Raw genomic sequence first — 24,934 nt, forward strand, 5'->3', positions numbered from 1 at the left:
TTAACCATGAAATGTTATTTATAATAACATAATCCCAATTTTGGGAGCACCTCAGAGCATCCCACAGCTCCCAGCTGCAGCTCAGCTCCATAATGAATGTTTTCTGACCAAGCAGTTGGGCTGGGCAGGATGAAGGATGTGAGGTGTCCATGCATGGTCTGTGCCAGGAGAACTTTTGAAATGCCCAGATCCATGAGGGGTGAATCCATCAGTCTGTGCCATGCTCTGGGGGCATTTCCAGGCTCAGGGCTGCAGGGAAGGGGCAGAAGTTCAGTCAGAGGAATTTCAGACACAAATGTATTTATGTACTTGTGCATAACTGACTGCTCTCTGTGATATTTTTAGTTTTTTTAGCTACTTTCTGGTTTGTCTTTATAAGGAATATAATTAGTTTTTGTGAGATAATTGTTAGAGGGCATTAAGTTTATGCATGATGTGACACAAATGAGATATAAACAATTTGACAATTTATTGACAATTTCTTTAATTTTTTTTAAGAAGAAGGCAGAGCAATGTCTGTGATGCTGTAGGTAAAGTCTGTGATGCAGTTTTCATGCATGTGGCATGGCGAGCACTTCTCCCACTGTGCAAATCATGGATTCTGCAGGTGGGCTGGGGTTAAAGCCACCCTTGTTCTGAAGAACTTGGTGTTGTGGATGGAATGGGCGCCGAAATCCTGGCGCTGCCTGTTTGACATTCAACTTGAAGCTTCCCCTTGCAGTTTCACATAATTTCAGCAGATTTTAATTGTTCATGCAGAACTTCCCACACCTGATATTTACTTGCTGTATTTCTAATTTGATTTTATTTACTTTAATTCCCAGCAAGGTGGAATGGAGTTTTTTTCCAAAACTGGGGGATGATAATTGGTTTATGCTCAGTGTTCAGAAAGTAACATCATGGGGAACGAGCAGCATCTCCAGCTTTTGAAACAAAGATTTCTTATTTGGTGATGGGATTTAGGTGAGTGGATTTCGATGTAGCCAAGGAAAGCAAAAACCAAATTAAAGGAAAAGCAGGCACCTAAATCTCCCTCTGGTTAGTGGGATTTCCTCTGGGTTGTTTCTAAACCTTCCTGTGTGTTCTTGGGAGATACTTTACCAACCCCTCAGGAGCTGAGGGAATAGATTTAGTTTTGCTCAATTTCCTTCAAAACATTTTCCCTGGGTTCTGGGTAAACAGGTAAATCATATTTTCCCCAAGCAATCCTGTTTTTCCAAGGCTTTCAGGCTGTTTGAACAGTGTGTTTTGCTGCCTGTGTTGCTTCCTCATTGTTTTCTGCTCAGCCACCTGGCTGGAGTCAAATTGTAGCTCTAAAAACCAACTGTGCCTTAAAACACACCCTGGGCTTGTGGTGTGCCTGATGGAAGCTCTCCTGTGATCACCTGAAGGTACTGACAGCTGCTGCTCTGCACCCTGCCAGTGCTGAAAGGGATGATGAATGTGGATCCCAAGGAGAGAAAAGCAGAATTACAGAGTCTCTTACCTTTCTTTCACAGCTACAGCAGATATATTCAATATGTTGTCAGCCAGCTGTCTTCAGTGTGCTTGATGGATGTTTTGATTTAGTGCCTTGGAAAAAAGAAAAGGTATTAATGGAGAAAAGCAACTGTTGCAGCTAGAAAATCATTGGGGTTTGGAGTGTTTTGAATGATGCTTTTCCCTTACAATGGTAAAACTACCAGAGCAAGTGCAGAAAATTGCTGCTGTGCTCAGAAATAATCCTCACCTTATCAACAACTTGATTTCCCTGAAAGCTTTGCCAAAAAACATTTCCATTAACAGGAGCTGTAGGAAGAAAATGATGACCAGATAAATGGCAGCATTATGCTGCTTAGGAGAATGTCTCAGGCACTCCTGGTATGATTCTGAGCTCTCTCCTCCCTGGAAATCGTGAGGAAAATTTGTCCCATCTTCCTCATGAGCCTCTAAAAATGAGCGCCTAAAAAGTGCAGGTGAACCAAGAGTGTCTGGGCTGGGTTGGCTCAATGTGTGTTTTTGGGGGTTTTGTTGAGCTGTGAAGTTCTTCATGGAAAAAGGAAATTGTTGGAGATTCCAGGTGAAAACAGAGAAAGCAGGAAGTGCAGAATCGGATGAATTATCCATGAATCTCTAATGCCATCCTGTTTGCCCAGCTACTCAGATTCCTAATGCACAAACTGGACCAAACCCTAAAATTATTGCCATAAACCAATTCCTGTGGTGCTGCTGCCTTGGCAGACTGTGAGCCCCACAGGATCCTCTTGTAGAATCAGAGCAGGATTCCCAAAAGGAGAGGTGCTGCTGGCTGTCCACACAGGCACATCAGGATCTCAGAGTGATGTGGGTGGTGTTCCACTTGCACCTTTAAACACTCCCATGCAGTGTCTCTGAGAAATCACTACATTTCACTCATTTTTTTTCTTTTCTAAGTAATCCCTTGTACCTCTGGCAACACAGAAAATGTTGGAAGCTTAATGGCCTTGACTTATCAGGAGAAGCAAGTGTGGGGAGATGCTCCAGGAAGCTGCAAGAGCTAATCTCTGTTATTACACAGGAGGAAGAGAATCAGAGGCAGGCAGAGAGCACAGAGCCTGCCTGCTGTGAAACTCTCCCTGGTCACGAGTCACTGGCTGCAATTTAAATTAGGAACACGCAGTGTCCCAGTGACTTTCACTGCCATTGTGCTGAGAGGCAGGGTAAAACTGAGAGAGGGGGTTTGCTGCACTTTTGGGGTCAGTTTTCTTGGAGTTTAAGATTTTTTTGTGTGTGAAGCCTGCCAGGGTTTTTCTCTTGAGGTTTTTGGAATTATCCACTGAGCATCTCCTGAGTCCCTAAGGCAGAGAAGCTCTGTGAGCTTTGTGCATTTTTCCTGGCACAGATGTGTCGCAGACATCTTTTATGAAAAATCCTTTCCTTAAGATTTTTCCTCCTGAGAAGCTGAGAGGCCTCAGGAACAAAATGCAAACAATGGTTATCTGCTGCTGTGGGATGCAACAGGTGCATCTGGGATTGGTCTCATGTGGTTGTTTCTAATTAATGGCCAATCACAGTCAGCTGGCTTGGACAGAGCCGAGACACAAACCTTTGTTATCATTCTTTCCTATTCTATTCTTAGCCAGCCTTCTGATGAAATCCTTTCTTCTACTCATTTAGTATAGTTTTAATGTAATATATATCATAAAATAATAAATCAGCCTTCTGAAACATGGAGTCAGATCCTCATCTCTCCCCTCATCCTCAGACCCCTGTGAACAGGTCACACAGATGGAGCAGGGAGCTCAGATTCAGGGGGTTTGATATCTGACAGCATTGCCAGTGTTGTACATCTGAGTGAGTTCACCTGCCTGGGATGCAGCAGGAGAAGATGATCCTTAATGGACTGAGTGGGAATAATAGTTGTTTTCTGCTATAGAGGTAATTTATTTGCAATTAAACCCCTTTTCCCCTGCTCATTAGCAGCACAGGGTACACAAACCCACGCTGTGAGAATCAGAGAATCACCAAGTGGAGCCCTCGGTGCCCTGCATTGGTTTCTGCCATTGTCAGGTGGTTTTCCTGGCGCTGGGATGGTTCCTGTGCCTGGACTGGAGCCCATCAGGGGCTGGGTGTGTAAATTTTCCCCCTCCTTTGCCACCTGAGCGAGTGCAGGGCTCCTCCCATGGCAGAATCCCCGGGAGCCCTTGGCTGTGGTGCCCTTGGAGGGTGTTTTGTGCTGTTCTCCCTGAGCTTTGTGCTGACTGAACATCCTCACCAGCCCCAGGCTGGCACAGCCCTGCCTGGCACCTCCCTGCCCACGTTTCCCAGGCAGTGCAGCTCTGCTGGCTCTGGGTGTGCCAAGGCTGTGCTCCAGGCAGGAGCTGGCATGGCTCAGACTGGCTCTGGCATGTGCTGGGCTCCAGGAGAGCCTTTCCAGGTGAGCCAGGGCTGCTTCAAGGAGGTGTTGCTCTCCTGGAACTCATGTTTGTTTGTATTAACAGGAGAATGCTCATGATTTTCCCATTATTATGTGTTTTGAAAGGGGCAGGATGAGAGTACAAGAAGCAGGCACGTTTGCAAATTCATGTTGAAATTTTGGGGGATTTGCATCACCTCTGTTGGCAGAGGCTGTCATTGGCAGTTTCATCTGAGCACAAACTGCAGCCTGCTTTTATTTCTTTTTCTTCCCTCCCCTTTGTGCCTGGCTGCCACTGCCTCATCCCCATCACCCACCCCACCTGCTGCTGTCCTCTGCTTTGCGCTTCATGCTTGACCTATGAGCTGAAATGCTAATGGCTGTTGAAAATCTCAATTAATACAAACCCAGTTTCAGCCAGAAATGTGCTAAACTCGTTTAGGAGATGTAGCATCTCCAGGAAATGCAGGATGGCAAAAGCCTCAGACAACAGCTGAATTTTTAGCAGGCTGTGCTCTCAGGTGTGTCTGCAAAGCTCGGATCTGGGCTGGTTTGTGGCCAGCAGGGAGGGTGATGGTCACTGTGTGTTTGTAGGTCATGGCATTCCTGTGCTGCAGCGTTATCTCCTCGTGCTGGGGTAATTTCTGTGTTCTCATTGGTTAAAGAAGGAATGATGTGTGGCCAAGCCTTCAGGTGGAGGGGATAAACCAGACACAGTGGGGGGATTAGGCTGCTCTCCCATCTGTAAATGTGCACATGTAAAGCCAGACCCTTATTTTATGGTGACTTGTACAGGAATTATGCAAAATGCATTTTATAGTGCAGTGGAGGAATACAGTCTAAAATTTCAGCATGGTACTTTTAATTCCACTCTAAATACCTTAGCGACTTCCTAATTAAATACTTGTGAGTTTCTCAGAAGGCTGCACAACATCTCCACAAGCAATTTGTGCTGCAGGATGTGGTACATCCACCTCGAGTACACTACATTAAATCCAGATTTTCCCCTGAAAGAGAGATTGGCGCCACAGTAGAACTGGAAGAAGGATTAAAGGAGATGAATGTAAAAATATGGATTAATTCCCACTCAGGAAAAATGGTGTCTAGTGACCTAAACTTGTGTCACAGGAACTGCTCTGGTGGCTCAGTGCTCAGAGCTGCTGCCCAATTAACCCAGTCCAAAAATGAACTGGAGAAGGAGCAGTTTTGTGTGCAGTGAGGATGAGCAGGGAAGCAATTAATTAAAAGAAAAAGGTACTTAAAGGTATGGAGGAAAGGCTTGTTGGTATTAAAGAGCAGATCTGGCTCACAAAGTCCCCAGACAGCTGCAGGAGGACAGAGCATTTCTGTTCTCCTCTGGGCCACTGTGGGGTCACCTGGTGTCCCATGTCCCAGTTGTTCTCCTCAGATAATCCACACGTTGCTCTTTGCTCACCTATTTGAGAACTTCCATCAGGGCAGAACTTGGTGCAGGTTTGTGTGCTCCTGCTGGCAGGAGGGACCACGTGGTTATCTCAATTTACTGGGAAGTGCCATGTCAGTAATGTCATCACTGAAGTTTAATGAGGTATCCATCAGCAGCAACAGCCCATCCACAGCTCACATTTATTTATTCTTTGGGCCGTGAAGGGGTTAAAGCAGGTATTGATTTCCACTCTGGGGATTTTAGGAATCCTTATTGCAGGTGCTGTTCAGAGGCATTCTGAGGTTCCAGCAGGTCTGATGGTGCTGGCAAAGCTGAGCTCCTGTGTCTTTGCAGGTTACAAACCCCATTTCCTCAGCTCTCCATCCCTGTGTGTATAAAATCCATACAAAGCTCTAAGAAATGTGGTGCTTGTGCTCGGTGCTTCAGCTGCCAGATGGACAAAACCAATTAAATCAGCTCTCCCAGGTGCTGGGCCATTATGTGGGCACAGATATGACCAGGAGAAATCATTTATTGCTCCTTTAAGCCCTTTCAGAGCACAGGCTGTGATCTGATGAGACTGGAGGGGATTGCACTTCAGGATTTTGCTGGGAGCAGCTGGCAGCAGGTAAGGCAGTGTTTGTGAGAATGGGGAGCTGGTGCTGGCTGCCTTTTCCTGGGGTCACATCCTTAGATTCAAGATGCTCATGCACCTCTTGATTTCCTTCAGCTCAGGGCAGATCTCCAGAACCAGAAATTGGGTTTACACAGCATCAGTGCAGCCAGGGGACAGCACCATCTGTCACCCTGCCCAGCCCCAGACAGCCAGGACCTGGCAAGCTGGCCTCCCAAATTCCTTGTTTATTCCTTAAAACTTTGGCCATGGGGAATTAATTATATCGTGCTTTTTATTGAATTGAATGTTTTGCTGCTGCATTGTGCTACAGCCTTGTGTACATATTTCTTGGTTGATTATGTTCATTCTATTTTTAGAGTGGTTTTGGGGTTTGGAAACTGGAAGACTGATGGATTACAAAATTGGGGAGGCACAATAGTTGCAATCACAGTTGAAACACATAAATTTTGTGAAATAATGTTGAAGTTGTGTAACTAGACTGCAAACTTTTCCTTTAGATGTGCTGTCCAATAATGTTTGTGAAGTCCTTGGTAAGATAAATAATGCATGGACTTTTCTCACTAAACCTCCTGAGAGTGGGATTGCATCTAAACCAAAAATATCTCTGTGCCTGTTGTGTGCTGCAGTGGCTTTGGAAATGCTTTGCCATGGAAGGAAGAGCAGCTTTCTGATTTGGGTGATTATTTTAATCACCTCCAGCATATGCATGGGCTGCTTTTTTAAGAACTGAAAACATCCCAGAATATGTGACTGGGGAAGAGTCAAGTGAAGGTTATCCTCACACTGACACTGGGATGTCAAAAATCTTTTAGGGGAAAAGCAATGGGTGGCATTGACACCTGAACTAAAATGGGGTTCTTATGAATATTCCCTCTCTTTTCCAAACTCCTGAGTGACTCTGCACTTTGGGGGGGTTTCAGGGGGAATAAAAGATCTATAGCTGCATAAAAACTGGTGCTGGAGCAGCATTTATAGCAGAAATGCAGCAGAAATCTCAACATTTCCCAGCTAATCGGTGAAATAGGGAGATCCTTGAGGTGTGGAAAAGCTCTGAGGGGATGGATTAATTCTGTGCACTCCCTGCCTGGCTCCCAGGGCTGCCATCCCTCTGCTGGGAGCTGCTCTGGGAACTCTTGGGAGCACATTTGGAGACATTTCCTTTCCTCACCTGCTGAATTTTCCATGCCCCAATTGCTGGAATTCTTGGCAGTGAAGCCCCTGTGCTCTGTAGCACTGAACTCATCTTTCCTCCCTACATTAATGTTGATTTATTTTTCTTTTTAATTTTTTTTTTTTGGGGGTTGGGGTTGGAATTGAAAGTTCTTAAGTTCTTCAGATGGTATTTTGTGTTTGAACTTCGATGTTTATTATTTCTTATTTATATTACAGTTTTATAGTTTGTGAGTTTTATGGTATTTTATTCACAAGCTATAAAATGGTTTAGTATTTATTTCTGTAAGGTTTTTTTTAAGGAAGAACTATTTAATTAAGAAATGACACTTATTTTTACTTTTAACTTAATAACTACTTATGTTTTGTAATGTGGACTTTTTTGTGTTTAATTATAAAATACTACTTAAACTTATGAAGAAGGACTAGTTATTGTTTTAAAACTTCTATTTTAGTTTTACATATATTATTATATTTTAAAACTTTTAGTTTTCTATTATGTGATATTACACACTTCCATTTAAACTATACACTTATCATTTTCATTTTATTATTTAATTTTGGAAATCTTCTCCATGGCTTCAGGTAAAATATAGTGTTTTCTTGAGGGTCTGTGTTTTTCTATGCAGAAAGTTTAAAATTCTTTCTCTTAAAATTAACAATTCCATGTGGAATCATTAAACAACCTAACTTTTATTTATTCCTACCAGAAAAAAATGGTTTTTTCCCCAGATTTTTTTCCTGTGGTTCCATAACTGGGGCCACATGGGAGGCTGTAATTTCTAATCACAAATATTAACCAGTCCTGTAACATCCATGTCATTGAGAAATTAAACTTGGTTCTAGCTAATGAAAAGCTCAGCCAGGGGATTCACCAGTGTTCAACTGTGAACATTACTTTCCTCAAGATTTGTGTACAGGACTTAAACAAGGAATATTTGAAGAGGGAACCAAAGAGCTGAGGTTGATGCCATATTTAGTAGTGCATTATAATTTCTCTTGGAAGTGGCAGACCAGTAATCTGGGAATTTTGGCTGTCATCCTGCTGCTATTTATGGGAAATTTTAATGCAGTAATTACATGTAGGGGAAATTCTTCACTAGGTTGATGAGACAAATGGAAATTCAATCTTTTTTTTCTTGTTTGGTTGTCCAATATTTTTATGGCATCCTTCTGGAAGCAAGGGGATGTAATAAAAGAATCTGGGACACCATTGCTCCTTGCAAATACTGATAGTTTGAAAGATTTGCTCAGTGTAAGTTAAAGGCAGCTCATTAAACAAACAAATGAGCTGTCCTTAGAGCAATCAGTATTTACTATTAACTGAACAGCACAGTAAATAATGAATTGCAGGTAAGGAACTACAGATAAGTATTTGCAGAGAATTCAAATTACTTGACTTAAGCCTGAGGCAGAGAAAAGCAAATAGAAAGCCAGAAAGAGAAGGAGAAGGGGGGAAGAAGAAGGGAGAGGAGGAGCTGCAAATGTAGCATTTGTTGTAGAAATCCATGCTCATTTGTGGTGATGAAGAAAGGTTTTCCTGGGCAAGGTGGTGCCCCATCCCTGGTGCAAGTGGTGCTGCAGTGAGTCCATGTGAGAGCAAAGGGGGATGTGGAATTCTTGGGGAAAAGGAGAAGGCTTGGGGGAGACTTTATCGATTTTACCAGTACATGCAGGGGTAAGAAGGCTGGAGAGGGATTTTGGACAAGGACATGGAGGGACAGGACACAGGAATGGCTTCACACTGCCAGAGGGCAGGGCTGGATGGGATATTGGGAATTGGGAATTAGTCCCTGGGAGGGTGGCAGGAATTATTCCCAGCTGTGGCTGCCCCTGGATCCCTGGCAGTGCCCAAGGCCAGGTTGGACACTGGGGCTGGAGCAGCCTGGGAGAGTGGAAATTGTCCCTGCCATGGTAGGGATGGGAGAAGCTGATTTTTAAGGCTCCTTCTACCCCAAACCATCCTGTAATTCTGTGAGAAGCAGGACTCTGGGCCTGACCCAGCTCGGAGAGCAGGGCTGATGCTGTTCCCAAGGTCAGGATTTTGCAAGTGGGTCCCTGGCTCTGTCCTCCCCCAGTGACAGAGCTGTGCTTTGGCACCAGCGAGACCAAAACCTGCCCATGGCTGCCAAGTGCCTGCACAGCTCCCTCAGTCATTTCTCCAAATTACTTAGGCAGTGAAATTGTTCATTTACTGGGAGCTGGCACACGTTGAGAAGTTTGGGTTTGGAGTTTAATCATGGTTGGAGTGAGAGATTGTTCTGCCTGGAGTTTGGGTGTGTGGCTGTGTCTGAAGGCAGGATGGATGGGCTGTCTGGGGGATATTGCTCATTAAGGAAGGGGCTTGGGATGTGTTGGGTGCTGGAGGTGAGAGGGAAGGTTGGGGATTTAATCAGGAACTCTGCTGGGACAGCCAAAGGCATGACAGGCCTCCTAAACACCCAAAGCTTGGCAGCCCTGCCTAAATGTCACCTTAAAAAGGTGAAGAGCTTGGTCCAGGTCTCTGCAGGGAGGATGAGCCTCACCTGGCTGAGCACCAGCCGGGCACAGAACAGGGAGTGGGGCACATCAGGGGAGATGTGTGTGAAGTGTTGGCATTCCATAATCCCTGTCACAGCCTCTGCCACTCCCCCAAGGATAACAGACATAGGAGCACCAGGTTTATCTTGCTGGGAGGTTGTCACAAGGTAAATATCTCTACAAAGAGCCTCTTGCTTTACTCCCATCACCCCAGGGGTGCTCCTCATGGAATCCCCTCCCAGTAAACCAACAGAGATCCAAGGCAGCTGCAGGGAGGTCCCCAGGTGGAATTACCTGCTGGGTGTGCACAAGTCCATCCCTGCAGGTCCCCCTGTGCTGCCTGCTCCCAAATGCTGCTGCTGCCAGCCCCCAGCATTAGTATTCAAGCCAGGGACAGGAGTGAGGTGCTAGACAGGCCGACTAATTACAGCAGCCTGCAGAGGCAAGGCGGGCTGTGCCACATGATGAAGGACATCCTGCTCACTTGGAACGTTGCTGCTCTGCTGTAGCACTTCATTTAAAAAAAATAAGAAAAAAATAAGGTGTGAGCTAATTGGTTTGGTTAAGGAATCGAGCTGTGCTCTAGTTTTTGTTTGTTTTTTTTTTTTTTTTTTTTTCTTGGGTTTAATCTGAATTTATACAATGCTTTGTGACACTCATCTAAAATGAAACTTGCTGTGACCTTAGCAAGCTGCACACCCTGTGTAATCCCAGCTCCCCTGCCTCTGGCTGCCATCCTGACCTGCCTGCTCCTGTCTCCAGAGCTGTCAGCAGATGGGGGAGAGGAGGCTCTCGCTGCCACCAACGTGCCATCTGCAGGCAGTGAGGCTGGGCAGGTTTTTACGAGCCTAAATTGCAATTCTGCATCCAGAGGGTTTTCTGTCAGAGCATCTGTTTTACTGCCATGACACAGATCCGGGGCTGAGCGTGTGCCAGGAGCAGGTGAGGAGGGGGACAGCCCCATCCTGCAGTGACAGCAGCCATCAGGTGGCTGTGGCTGCTGCGTGTCCTGTGTGTCCCCTGTGCTGTCACACAGCCCAGGTTTGGGCAGGCTGAGCTTTGGAAAGCTCCACTCCTCACAAATCAGAGCCAGGAGAACTCAAACTGAGGGAACAGAGCTGTTGGTGTTGCCTGATTCTGGCTGATTTACACCCAGGATGGCCTGGGGGTGCCAGCTGAGCCTGTCCCCTGTCCCTGTCCCCTCCAGTGCCCTTCTGCAGAGCGGGGCACTAAGCAGATTAGTCAGCTTCTTCCATCAGCAAATACTCTGGGCCTAAGATACTTAAAAGACATCTGGTTTTTAGCCTCATTTCTAAACAAATGAGGCTTATGTGATTATGGTGTCTGTCGCCTGTCCCTCGTTGGCCAATTGCAATCCCCAGCTGGGGGTTTTGGTCTCACAGATGTGAACTTCCAGCAACTTTCTGTGGGCTGGTGTGAACAGAACTCATCCTGGAGGGAGGGCCACAGTGCCAGCTGTGAGAGGGAATGTGCTGGGGGAAAACATCTCTGCAGGGAAAAGCAGCCATGAGGAGAAAACCCCCATGGACTGGAGGGTGTGCCTGTGGGCTGAGCTCTGCCTCTCCCCCAGCTGTGCTAGGCCAGCCCAGCCATGCATGGTGCCACCTCCTGCTGTCCCCACATGCCAACTGCTCCTGTGATCCCGGGATTGCCTTTCTGATCCCTGGATTAGCGGGCTGGGGTGTGCAAAGATACCAGAGCTGTGTGTGAGGCAGGCTCAGCTGGGCTGGGTTGCCCTGGTGAGCTGTGCTTGTGGAGCAGCCATGGCCAGGCCATGCCAGCCCAGCCTGCCTGGTGCATCCATGGCTGCTGCACTGTGGCCTTGTCTTCAGAATTGTTCTTTCACAGTTATCCTGACAGCTGAGGTCTGAATTCTCCCGGGACTGATGTCCCTTAGTGCTGTGAGAGGTGAACACAGCTCGTGCTGGTTAATAATTCACTCAGGGACTGTGGATGGAGCTGGTGATCAGAATCCTCTGTGCACCCACTTTTGCAGAATCCCAGAGTGATTTGGGTTGGAAGGGGCCTTAAAAATCATCTTCTCTCAACCCCTGCCATGGCAGGGACACCTTCCACCATCCCAGGCTGCTCCCAGCCCCAGTGTCCAGCCTGGCCTTGGACATTTCCAGGGATCAGGGGCAGCCCCAGCTTCTCTGGGCACCTGTGCCAGGGCCTGCCCACCCTCCCAGGGAACAATTCCTCTCTGATTTTTCATCTAAATCAGAATTCTCTCCTTAACTTCTCTGTGAATTTCACTTAGAGCTGGATCTGTCTCCTTTTTTCAGCTGCTCAACATTTTCACCTTGTCATTCAGAACCTAAGGGTGTCCAATGGAATGTGTAAAACCCTCATAGAGCAGTTCTGGGACTGGGAGGGAAAGAAAAGGTTTCATGTTCTGCTTCCTAGTAATGAACTAAATGAAATTGTGTCCTTCTTTGAGCATAAATGAAAGATAAAAGACTGATGAGATTTATGAACAAGGTCATTAGTGTACCAAATTTCTCTCATTAGATCTGTTACATTACTTTCCAACTTACATAACTCTCATTAGAAAAATTTATGAACTGGAATGATTACAAAGACACCATATTCTAAACCATCTCTACTTTTAATTGCCAAACAGCAAAAAGAAAAAAAATATATTTCTGTGCTACAATAGAGCTGTACTTTTGTGCATGTGGTTTTTTTGTTAGAATTTAAATATAGGTTGCTCCTGAAGCCAGGGGATGGGACGAGAGGAAAATGGACCATTTAGTGCAATTTAGCTGCAAACCTGAAGCATTGCTTTAATTTTATAACTGTGTCAGACCCAGGTTGATATTGCAGGCTAATATTGTTGTTTGTTCTCCTCACCAGACTCCCACTCTCACATCCCTGTGCCTGATTTGAAGTGACAGTGAGCAGAAGCATAAGGTATCTCTCATTCTGTTTGGACTCCTTGTTTACAGAAGAGTGATGGAGATGCTATTAAGCACAAAAGGCATCACCATATGCCTGTTTTTCTTTGTATTGAGTTTGGCAGCAGCTATTGAAATACCATTATCAGGTGAGTTGTAGTTATTTGCTGTGCACTTTGCTGGTTTTGTTTGGTATTCCTTTGCAGCTATCCCTGAAGGAAAAATACTAAATCCTCCTTTCCAGTTGTGTTCCATTTGGAATTTAATCTTGCCACAATGTGGCCTTTGGGAAATTCAGCTCTGATCAAAAGCTAAGCTGTCCTGTTTGGGCCTGCTTAAATGGAGCAGTAAAGTTGGCTAATAATATTTCTGTGGTGTTTGCCATCCAGCACAATGCTTAGCTCCGAGGGTTTGGGTTTGTCCTTCACTTCAATTCCTCATTTTGGCTCGGAATCCCCCTGAAGCTTGTTTGATGTGCATAAATCCCTCCTTCCTTGCCGTGCAAGCTGCCATTCCAGCCTGGGGAAGGAGCAGGTGGATGTCTCAGGGCCAGTGTTGGTCCCCAGAGGAGGATTTCACACTCTGTGCCCTGCCCTGGGGAGCAGCTCCTGCGTCCCTCACCGGCTGGGATGAATTCAAACTGCTTGTTTTACATGGATCATGAGCTTCCAGGACACGTGTAAAATATGGCATGAGGCTCATAGGGAGCAATCCAAGGAAAGCCAGAGGACCCCTCTTCCTGGAGTACAGCCCAGACCTCCCCAGCTTTGCATTTTTCAGTCATAAATGGACAGAAGGGTTAAACACTGCATTTTACTTTGTTATTTTGGTTGCAAAAAACAAAAAAAAAAAAGTCCCAAAAAGCAAAACTCAACAGTATTAGGATTTATTAATTATAGTGGGGAAAAATAAAGAAGTAAGCCTAAGGAAGAATAAATTTAGGCTCATTTCAGGGTCTCAGAGTAGGACATGGGCCAGTTTCAGGGCATCCTGTGGATCTGCCATGAGCTCTTAGCACTCTGGAGCCTGCCAATTGCCCTGGCTGCAAAGAGGAAGCCAACCAAGCAGGTTTATGGGATATTTTTGTAAAACTATCCAAATTTGCATTGAGAAGTAGAGGTTTTTAGTTTTTTTTCCGGGAGGGGACTGCATTAGCTCCTTGTGTTTCAATAAAGCCAAAGTGGAGCTGTGACTGTAAAGCACAGGAGAAACTCTCTGGGCATCCACTGCTTTTATGAACCTACCCCAGGGAACCACCTAACCCTTAATTAGCTGTAATGAAGCATTTTATATTATCATAAAAAGTTATTTCTGATCAGTGGAGCTGGTGGGCTTGGAAGTGTTCAGCTTTGAGGCCATATGATATGACAAGACACTGATTTTCACTCCAGCTTTGAGCTCCCTGCACTTAAAGCAGCACACAAAGAGCATTTTAATTCTCTTCCTGGCTGTTTATAACAATGGGGTGATCCTATTATCCCAGCTCCACTGCAGGGAACATTCTCCTTCCTCTGTTACACAGGCTTTTGCAACACTTTAATTCCCTCAGAAAGACCCAGAATTTGGTGCAGCCTCGGTGCGTGACCACGCAGCTGCACCCTGGGGCAGGCATTAAACCAGCCTTGCAGTCCATGGCTTTTCTGGCAATTTTATCCAGGATGGAGGCAGCAGTTTGCTACTTCATGTGTGTGCATCTGTGTCTGGATTGAATCCAGTTTCTGACTTCACTGTGAATAAATTTGCCACAGCTCCGTGCTCTGCCTTTGGCTCTGGTGTGGTCGCAGCTCCCCTCTGCCCCGGGTGGGTTTGGAGGGGAATAAGGGTGGGCACTGTCCCTCTGCCAGGCCTTTTGTTGGCCATGGAGGCAGTGACAGTGGCCAGAGGGTGATGTCCATGATCATCCTTTTCCCAAGGCAAGGCTCACTTTCTGCAGGAGTAATGCAATATTACTGCATTGTCCCTCTCCACTCGAGGGCAGCCCAGTTTGTCTGCAACTCTGTTTTAACCCAATTCTTTGTGCTCAGTTTCCCAGCTTCCAACCATCACAGAGCAATCCCACACCCAGGTTGCCTACCCCTTTGATGAGGACTTCACCATTAAATGTGAAGCCAGAGGAAACCCCCAGCCCACGTGAGTACTGCTTGGAGAAGCAAACAGAAGCTGGGTTTGCTTTTAACCTTTGCCAAACATTGCTGTGTCTGTCAGGAGCTGCTGCACAAAGACCTGCTCATCATCCTCAGCAGGGTTAAGGTTTGGCTTTCCATTCAGGCCATTCAGCTTTTGTTGCTCCATCACTTCCCCTCACCCTGTGAATAGGTATCAACATGGTTTTCCTTGCTGGGGGATGTTTGATTTCTCTGGCACGTGCCAAATTCACCCCCTGGTTTTAAAAAACCCTTGTCTGGGTTGTGCTGCAAAAGATGGGCTGTGTCATGGTAATCAGAGGGGCCCAGCTGTTCCTCTGCCTGTTCCACAGCAACCCTAAAAATCCCAACCACATTAAACCGTGTATTCAACCAGCAATTTGCATTTTATCAGATACCTTGTCCATGCCTAACCTCAGCAGGGCTATGGTGATGGTCCAGACAGACACAGAAAGAGTTATTCAGATAAATATCCAAAGATAAGCTCTGTGCATTTTACACCAGTGTGGAAAAAAGAAAGATTTTTAATGAAAATGTGACTAACAAGAGTGTAATAATAACCCAGTAAAAACTCCTCCTGAGGCTTTCACCCCTGAATGGTGTTTGGGCTCAATTAATAGCTGGTTTGAATGTCATCTTTTCTCTTTAATCTTTCCCTTCTCCTTTCTTTGCAATACAATTTAAACTTTAAAAGGCATTCTTTTGTTTAGATCAAGACGATTTGGGTAGTTTTTAATTGAGCTCTGAATGGGGATTTGTAGCGTGATAATAAATTCCCTTTGTTCCACTGTTTGTCAGTGCATCAGTGGAAAGTTTCCTGGTGTATTTAAATGATGTGGTAGTGCCTGTTAGGTGAGGGGATCCCATGTTCTTTCCATCCTGGAGCAGGGATCCCATATTCCCTCCATCCTGGAACAAGGATCCCATATTCCCTCCATCCCGGAGGATCCCATATTCCTTCCATCCTGGAACAAGGATCCCATATTCCCTCCATCCTGGAGGATCCCATATTCCCTCATTCCTGGAGAAAGGATCCCATATTCCCTCATTCCTGGAGCAGGGATCCCATATTCCCTCCATCCTGGAGGATCCCATATTCCCTCCATCATGGAGCAAGGCAGTTTTACCAAGACCATTGAAGTGCCAAAACAATGGTTTTGTTGTTAATTATTTATTCTCTTAAAAGCAAAAAGAAAGGTACATCTGCCACTAAATTGATGTTACTGAAGTTTCCAGCTGTCTGATTTTAAATCAGTTTAGGCAAATTTCAATCCAGAATTGCAGGCACAGGAACAGCATTTATCAAAATCACCCCCCAGCACCATCACAACCACAAATGGATCTGTGGCAAGGAGAACCTCAATGGAATCATCTCAATTTCTTCTGGTTCAGCCCTGGTGGAGGGTGGGGAAGCTGTTGTGGATCTTTGCCACTCCAAAGCAGCAATTCCATGACAGGCACAGCCTTTGCCAGCCTGCAGGTGCTGTGGGTGTGCGTCTTTCCCAGATGTTCTGTCTGTCCTAGCTCTGAGCTCTGTGCTCTGCTGTCATGGCACGGCCAAGAAAAGCAGAGTGGAAGGAGGGATGTGCCCGAGCACGAGGCAGAGGGGCACAGTGGGCACAGTTCTCTCCTCTTCCATCAAATTTTTCCTTTTATTTTGCTAAAACCCTCTGGGCCCCATATTTACCCCTCCTTTAAGCCAAAATGCTGTCCTGAGGCCTGCCCACTGTAACATTCCTTTCCTTTTTCAGCTTTAACTGGACTAAGGATGGAAAACCATTTGATTTATCATCTGACCCCAGGATAGTCACGACTAACAACTCTGGAACTTTTGTGATCCAAAACCGGGGAATCATCAACAATTTCCAAGGGAAATATCGCTGCTTTGCCTCCAATGTGCTGGGAACTGCCATGTCAGAGGAAATTGAGCTGATTGTTCCAAGTAAGCCCTTCATTTCTGGTTCAAATTTGCAATTTTTACTTTTATTATTAAGATGAGAACTGTCTTTCCTCAAAATAAATGGGAAAGAACCAGCTCACATGGCAAAACATGAGTTGTTTGTGATTCAATGAACATTCAGAGAAAAAAATGGTATTTTCTTCTTGGAATAATTTAAATTCCTGGTTTTGAGGACAGAAACTAAATCTGGATGTAGGATTTCAGACCAGTGAACTATCAACTCCCACAGGTTATTACTGCAAAATAGCAACTGATGCAAATGTTTGAAAACTCCAGGGGAAATGGTTTGATCAGCTGTGAGTTCATTAATCTGATGTCAGCAGCATTCAGGGTTTGGGATAAATACTGATGGGGAGAAAAATAAAGCTGTGGAACTGGAATAGAAAACAAGCTTAAAAATAAAGCAGGGAAAATTACTGATCCTAGAAGTTTGTGCTTTATTAGCACAGAGGAAGGGCAGAGAGGGAAATGAGGGATTAAAGACCAGGTTTGTAGAAGTGGCATGAAATTTATGGATAGAATCAAAGAATCATTAAGGTTGGCAAAAAGCTCTTAAAATCATTGAGTTCAGCCCTTAAGCCAGCCCAACCAGGTTCAGTATTTAACTGTGTCCCCAAGCTGAAACAACTGGTTTGTACCAATCCATTTGATCACCTGTAGCTTGGAATATGAGCACACATTTTGGTTCTAAATTCAGGATTGAAACATAGGAAATGAGAAGAGGAAAATCAGACGCAGAATCTTCCCAGAGGGAGTAGAAAGGACAAGAAACTCCCCCAGCTCCATGGTGGAGCAGGGTGGGAACCTGAAGCAGGTTTTGTGATGCAGTTCAGTGGCAGACATGCAGAAAAGCAGCAGTGCAGTGGATTTGTTCAGATGAGATCCTGCATTTCCAAGCTCCCTCAGTATTTTGTTGTGAAATAACTGACAGCTCCGTGTTCAGGTGGAATCCATGTGGCAGGGGATGCATCCACAGCCTTCTCAGCCCCACAGTGACAGGAGGTGGCTGCTTTTGTACAGAAAACACTCCTGGCAAATGAAATGGGCTATGAGAAACATGAATAAACATTTTTGTCCTGTCTTCAGCATAGGAAATAATCCTGAGGAGCATTCCAGGCACAGCCAGGGCTGGGAGAGTCCTGGTGCTGTGGGCACAATAAAAACAAGACATTGCAAGGGCTGGGAGGGTTCCTGGGAGGGAGGAAGCAGCTGAGGCTGCCATGTAAATGTATTTTATGAATGCTCCTCATGAAAGACATGTTTCTTTTCCTTCCATCCAGCTTTATGGATTTCTTTTTCTTTGGGAAAGCTTTTTCATGTTACAATGTGCCACACAGTAATTCTGATGCCAGGGCTTGGTGTTGGGTGAGGAATTTGCAGCGTTCCAGGTGCTGCTCTGTGGGTTAGTTTCTCTACCTTGCAGGTGTTTTAGGGAAGAGCTTTCCAGAGCAGAGGAGAATTGCAGAAAGCTTTAGGACAATGAGTTGAGGTTTATTGAACTGTTTACAGGGTAGGATGGGCAGCTGATGGCAGCTGGAGTTTCAGGCAGGGACAGGAGAGTGATGCAGTCAAACCTCAGACATAGTTTTTGACTTTGGAGTCAGTGGGATTAATACAACTTCTCTAAAGCAAAATGTCTCAAACTCATTACATTTGAGGGGACTTAAAGTCCTCAGTGTTGTTTGTACCTCCAGCAGCAGAATATTCTGATATTCCATTGCTAATGAACTAAACAAGATGGAAAGCAAGGAGTTGATGTCTGTATTTGGGGTTATTGAATCTGTATTCAGAGAGGAGATTTTTTGCTTTTAATGAAGAACAGTCTAGAGTACCTTAAGGAGATATTAAATATATTGGGAGTGGATGGCAACAAATTTATGGAGGGGTTACAAACATGGTTGTTATCAAAAGCAAGAGGAATTTTAGTGCTAATATATGCAAATTCCTAAACCCAGCAAAAAAAAAAAATACATGGTACAGATAATGTATTAGAGGGATTTACCCAACTCACACATCTTTTGAAGCACATTTGCTGTTATTAGAACTCTTCTGCCATCAGTACTTTCATTTACTGGTGCAATGTAAAAGCTGCAAATTAAATGAGGATTTAGAGAGGAGTAGAAGGCACCTTTGATTTTCTAAAGTGCTCTACAACTGTGCCCCAGTGAAAGAGCTGCTGGTGCACAGATCCTCTGTAAATCAGAACCTGCCAGGGAGGGGCTGGGGATAAATCACCTCTATTCACCCCCAGGTTTTGGAGCACAGACTGGTACATGTGAGATCACTCCCTGCATTCATGATGATGATGCAGAGGTGGCAGAGCTGTGCCAGCTGCATTCAGGGCAGATGTAAAGCTCCTTGGCAAAGTCACCGTGCCAGGGAAGGGAAGAAAACCACAGCGAGGCAGAGCAGGGCAGCTTCTTTCATAAATTACATTTCCACTGCAGAAGCAGAATACTGGGTCTGTGAGGCTGCTGCTGAAAAGGAGAACAAAAGAGTGTTTACTCACAGTAGTCATTCCAGGGAAGCAATAGAAATGTCAGCAGAAATGATCATTAAATCTCACCTACATAATGAAAATACCCCACCTCCCCTATGTAGGATGACATTAAGGAGAGGGGGAAGAATGGGCTCGGAGGATCTCGATGTGTTTGCAGCACTAACAAAGGCCAGATTGTTTCAAGATACATTCAGCATGAAAATGAATTTAAATGGTGAGAACACAGACTTCAGCTCCCCTCCTCCAGCATTTCGGGAATCTGCTGCTTGAATTAGTGAGCAGGCCCAGTGCCAGAGGAAGGAGAAGAAGTACACTTTAAACTTCTTTAATTAACTGTGCTGTGAAAGACTCTTCACAGCAGACTGAGTTAAGATTTATGCTTGGTATTTCTAAAGCTGCTGCTCCAAAAGACCAGAGACCTGAGGATGGAAAAATTGTCTGAATGTAAAATTATCCCATGGCAGGCTGTGCTCTGATGTGATGTTAGAGCAAGAATTCCATAGAAAGGCAGACCTGAGTTAATATTCAAACACTCAGGTGTGAATATCCTGAAATCGGTACAAGATGCTGAGCTGATATTGAAGGAGGAGGTTTTGTGAAGGCTTTGGTGTAGCCTTTATGGAAGAGAAAACAAAAGAGAGCAATTCACTGAGACTTTGCAGGTGATGGGGATGAAAATTAACCCTGTTGCCTCCTGAGCCAGTGACCTTCCCCTGTGACCACCTAAATCATGGAGCTTGCTCTGATTCCTGCCTGTGGCCATCATTTGGGAGAGGATGACAGAGATTACCCAGAAAAAAGCTGTCACTGATTCCATTCCACATCTTCAGGAGTGAGTGGACTCCCAGCCAGGGTTTGCTAACTTTTTCAATTTAAGGCAGCAATTAAAAAATCCATAAACAAGCAGGGTCGTATCTCATAACCAGTTCAAAGGCTGCAATGGAAATTACAGATTTAACTACTGCTCCTGCTCCATGCATCAGAATATCAATTGAGGCACAGAGATGAGCCCTGGAAACCTCCCAAGCTTCACTCAGAGCAGCTCAACATCAGGGACTGCAAGTCATGGTTCAGATTCCTTGAAATGTTGGGTTGTTTGCTGTACAGGATACAGATCTGTATGAAAAATCATAATTAGATACTAATTTAAGTGTCTAAGGAGCTGGAAATTTCGAGTTTATAGAAAATTCTTGACTATTTCTTCTTTGCCTCACTTTTTTACATCCTTTAAGGGTTTATTTGCAAGGAAAAATATGAGACAATCCATGATGGATCAGGCTCAGCTCTCCTTTATCCCAGGACATCTTCAGTAGAATCCACAGGGAAAGTTATAAAACCAGACCTAGGTCACAATGATGTTTTTCTACAATAATTTCACAATGTATTTGCTAATTGCTGATTTATCATCCTGAATTCACTCCCATTTTGCACCTGATATTGGTGGAAACAAGAGACAGGGATCTCAAGGACAGGTTACCTGGAGAAATGCTTTTCCTTTGTTCCATTTCTCAACACTTGACCCCAAAACATGTAAAACACCTGATGGAATGGGCTCCATTCTCACATAAATTGGAATAAATTGCCATCATTGATACAGTTTTAGTGTGAAGCCACTGTAACCAGCAGTAGGACAAAAAGTGAGCTGTAGAACAAAATCTGATCTGTAGGACAAGGTATCCTAAATGGATCCCTGAGTAAATCTGGAGCAATGTTGAGGACTGGAGTTCCCAGCTCTGCTTGCTGTATTTCTGAATCTCTGTTGCTGCTAAACTCAAATTAAGCCTTTCTATTGCACTGTATTGGTGTCTCCCTGTTTGCTTTAGGTTGAGAAACTGCATTTTCTGAAGGGATAAGAGGGAGAGACTCAGGCTCCTTTCTGGATTTTTCCCCAGCCCCCCAGATGTGGTGCTCCAGCCTGGTCTCAAGCACAGCTCAGTCACTGAACTTTGAGTCACCCCAGGGATTAAACAGATCCTGGCTCCTTGCACAAATGGCTCTGGCCACTGATAATCTTCTGTTTGCATGGTTCACACACTGCCAGAGCACTTCAGTCCTGGTTTTTGAGTGCAGCTTTGTCAGGAAAAACCCTTGGTCAGCAAAGCCTTTCCCAGGAGTATTTGAAGAGGTGTCAGGGTGGGATTTTGGGAGATTCTCCATAGCTGGAGCTGGGAGTGCAGGTTTCCATCCTTCCCGTGGCTGTTCCTCTCACACCCCATGATTTGTGTGTGGTGAGAGCCCTGCTGGGGCTTTCTCAGAGTCAGCAAATCCCTCTGCTCTCCCTCTGTCCCCTCCCATCACATCCCTGTGTGGGGATTCCATGGAGTATTGCTGGAGCAGTGTCACTGCTGTCACTGCAGAGACAGCAGCTGGAATTCTGTGCTGCACTGAGAACTCTGTTCAATATCAAACATTTCCATGGCACAATTTATTTTGTGTTTATTTTATTAGGCTGTGGAGTTGAACTCAGCTGTGATACTTTCTGTGATCAGCCACAAATCAGTGGTGATTGATTCTAGAATGTCCTCTAATTAGAACATAGCAGCCCTGCAAAAATATCCAAAATATTGCCTGCATAGACATTCTGAAGATTGATGTGCAAAAGGCAAAGTCTAATGTGACAGAAGCTTTTTATTTTTAATAAATTGAATCCAGAAGTAGGTATTTTTTCTAGTCTTTGAGACTAGTGGGACCCCGGCAAAAAAATTATGCTTGTCAGAGGGTTTGGCTCAGGAATTTATCACGAGTTTTCATTTCTTGCAAAGCTTCAAGGATTAAACCAGTCAAATTCATCCATTATGAGGATGAAAATCAAAGTTTTTCAGTGCTTTTCATGGTGAACTAAGCAAAAAAAAAGGCGTGGAAGGACCTGTGGTGCAAATACTTGTTGGAGGTGGAGGACATTTGGGGTCGAATTGCTGCTTCCCCCAGTGAAGTCCAGCTGCCAACATCTGGAGATGAATGTCTGTGCTGCCAGCTAATGACACCAGGACTGTGGCTTGTCACTGTCTCCTGGTGGGACTCAGTAAATTTCTGTATAATTCTGTAATTACTGGCCACAGAAATTCACTGAGAAGCCCAGTGGTTATGGCACCCAGCTGGGATATCAGAAACCCAGATTCTGTTCTGCTAAATGAGGCAAAAAATGAGTTTGAACAAGGGGTTCCAATGTCCTAAATAAGTGGTGTCATATTAGTCCATTTGCTGATCCATTGGTTTGGTCAGAAATCCCTTTATCCTTCCCCGACCCAGCTTATTGAAAGTTGTGTTGGGAGTGACGTGCTTTGGGGAATAAATAAGCTTTAGATCATGAAATTGGCTTTTTCCTGCTGGAAAATATTCCACCTCTGCAGTCAGCAGATGTATTTCCCAGGGCTTGAAGAGTGCAGGTTGCTGAAGGTACTGGATATGAATATGCAGCTCTTTTTTTTTACCTGAAATTTCACCTACAGAGTGGGTGACGCTCATCAGCTGCATTTTGCCTCTCCTAAGAATTCCTAACCTATTAATAACCCTGATGGAGATAAAATCTCTGCAGAGTCTGCATTCAGCACTGGAGTGATTGCTTCTTTTCATGTTTACTAATCCTGAGATGTGTTAAGTGTCCTCAGAGTCCCATCCCTGCATTTCTCCCCCTCTCCTTTCCTTTGCGCCCTGCACTGGGATGTTGCAGGTTCCCTGCTGGACCACTGATGTCTCAAGTTCTAGAGTCCCTTTTGTGACAGGGGGCTGATATTGGCTGTGCCAGTTTGACTCTGCACAGCCAGGACCTTCTCCATCCTTTGCTGCTTCATTTCATTTAATTAAGCTGCTCATTTTGCTGCTTGATGCTGGTCTGAAGTGAAACTTTGGCCAGTTGGAACATGCCTGGAATGAAAGCAGGAGGTGACGTCAGCCCTGAAACTGCCTCAGCTCAGTTCCTTCAAGGGTGGTTCCATCTTGCAGGCTGCTTTTTCTGGGATCACCTCCAAGCTGAGCCTCCTTTGCTTTGGGGTGGGCTCCAACCCAGCTCCTCATTTTCCCACATCAGCTCCAGTGGCCTTTTGGGCATCCAGATTTGCCCAGGTGTTCCAAGCTTGGAACAAAGTGCTGGCATCAGGTGCTGTGGGTGGTGAAACACTGATCCATGAACAATTTATCCTGTGTTTGAGCCCAGCTGGAGCAGCCCTGGTACAGCCCTGGGAGCTTTGTGCCAAGCCTATCCCTGCAGGAATCCAGGCTGAGCTTTCAGGCCTGAAGAGGCAACAGAGGCTTCAGAACAGCCTTCCTCTGACCCTGGAGATGGAGGAGAGCTGTGACAGGAGCCTGATGCTTGTCCTCACCTGCAAGGACTTGCAGTGGGTCCTTAGGAACCATGTTTGATCCAAGGCTTCCCAGAATGTTCCACACTCCCAGGCTGGTTCCTGATCTCCTGGTGGTGCCCTGTGCAGGCTGGCCTAGAGCAGAGGCTGGGCAGAGTCACAGAATAAAGCAGGGATTTATTCAAAGCATCTCCTCCATGGACCCACCTTGGGCAGCACCAGAGCCCAGCCAGGGCTGCACCCAAGATGAACCAAAATGGCCCCAAAATGCACGGCCGGGCACGGGCTCTGTCCCTGGGATCAGCTCTGCTCCATTTGCACCTTGCAGTTCATTGTCCCATTCCAGCTTTAGCCCAGGCAGTCCCACCCTGCTTGTTTTTCTCTCTCCAGCCCACGGGGTTTGTGCTCCTGGGCTGAGATTTGTGTCATTTGTCCTTGGTGCCCAGCTGGAGCAGGAATTGTTTTGTCTCCCTGCTCTGTGCACAGAGCTCACCATGCCCTGATATGGGGCTCAGAACTGCACACTAAAGCAGCACAAAATGTGAAAAATACAAAATCTAAACCTGAAGCATCACTGGGACCAGCTGGGGCCCCATCAGTGCACAGCCCTCGGTGCCAGGCTTGTCCTTAGGGACCCTCTGGCCTTGACTGGTCCCTTCCAGACCGCACAAAGGAGCTAAAGAAAGTGTTTGAAAAGAATTGTGTTAAAGTAAAGCCAAAGCAAAGCACAGGACATCACAAACAAGTGTTAAACATCTCCATTCAGGGCCTGGCTTTGGATAGGATGCTCCAAGAACTTTGTGAATGAAGAGATTCCTATTGTGAGTGTTCCAGAACTCAGGGATTTCCTACTCTGAGTAAAACTCATTATTTCTCTGTGCCTCTGTGTAAATTAAAATTGGTGTTAAAGCCAGAGAATGCAAAGGATGATGTAAAGGTCAATATTTTATTAAAAATGTATCAAGAAGAAAGCAAAAGGCAAATTTTCAAAAGGTACCAATAATAGAGGAACCTCTTTCAATAATAAAGGAACTTCTTTGCTTTTTTGTGCAGGTGTACCAAAATTCCCCAAAGAGAAAATCGAGCCTCTGGATGTGGAGCATGGAGATTCTGTGATCCTGCACTGCAACCCCCCAAAAGGCATCCCCCCTTTGCATATCTACTGGATGAATATTGGTGAGTAAATGGTTTTTGCACAATTCATACAAGGGGGCTCAAAGCATTTGTCTTTCAGAGCAGCTTCATTGCAGATTTGTCATGGGTAGGAATTGTAATTGTGCAAGTGCTTGGGAGAAATATCTGGATATTGAAGAACAAAATTAAAAAATGGAGAGTAGAGATCTGGTTTGACATGACCCAAAGTTAAATTGTTGAGTGCATTGACACAGCATCTCATTAAATATGAGATAGCAAATAATTTATATATTGCTGAGTCTGTCAGTGATGAGGAGTCCTGCATTTAGAGGAAAGAGGATATCACATGTAAATATGTTATTTCTATCATAATT

General features: G+C 45.1%; 1 protein-coding gene across 7 annotated transcripts in view; it reads left to right on the forward strand.

Annotated features, from left to right (window-relative positions):
* CHL1 (cell adhesion molecule L1 like) overlaps nucleotides 1-24,934 on the forward strand; it is a 129,059-nt gene that overhangs the window by 58,589 nt on the left and 45,536 nt on the right. For all 7 annotated transcript variants that reach the window (XM_063165034.1, XM_063165033.1, XM_063165038.1 and 4 more), the window contains 4 exons: nucleotides 12,484-12,673; nucleotides 14,549-14,654; nucleotides 16,420-16,610; nucleotides 24,480-24,602. In XM_063165034.1, coding sequence (XP_063021104.1) covers nucleotides 12,583-12,673; nucleotides 14,549-14,654; nucleotides 16,420-16,610; nucleotides 24,480-24,602 — 511 coding nt within the window. In that variant the 5' untranslated portion in view covers nucleotides 12,484-12,582. The remainder of the gene's footprint in view (nucleotides 1-12,483; nucleotides 12,674-14,548; nucleotides 14,655-16,419; nucleotides 16,611-24,479; nucleotides 24,603-24,934) is intronic.

This window comes from Melospiza melodia, chromosome 10 (genome assembly GCF_035770615.1).
Source record: "Melospiza melodia melodia isolate bMelMel2 chromosome 10, bMelMel2.pri, whole genome shotgun sequence".
Classification (NCBI taxonomy): domain Eukaryota; kingdom Metazoa; phylum Chordata; class Aves; order Passeriformes; family Passerellidae; genus Melospiza; species Melospiza melodia.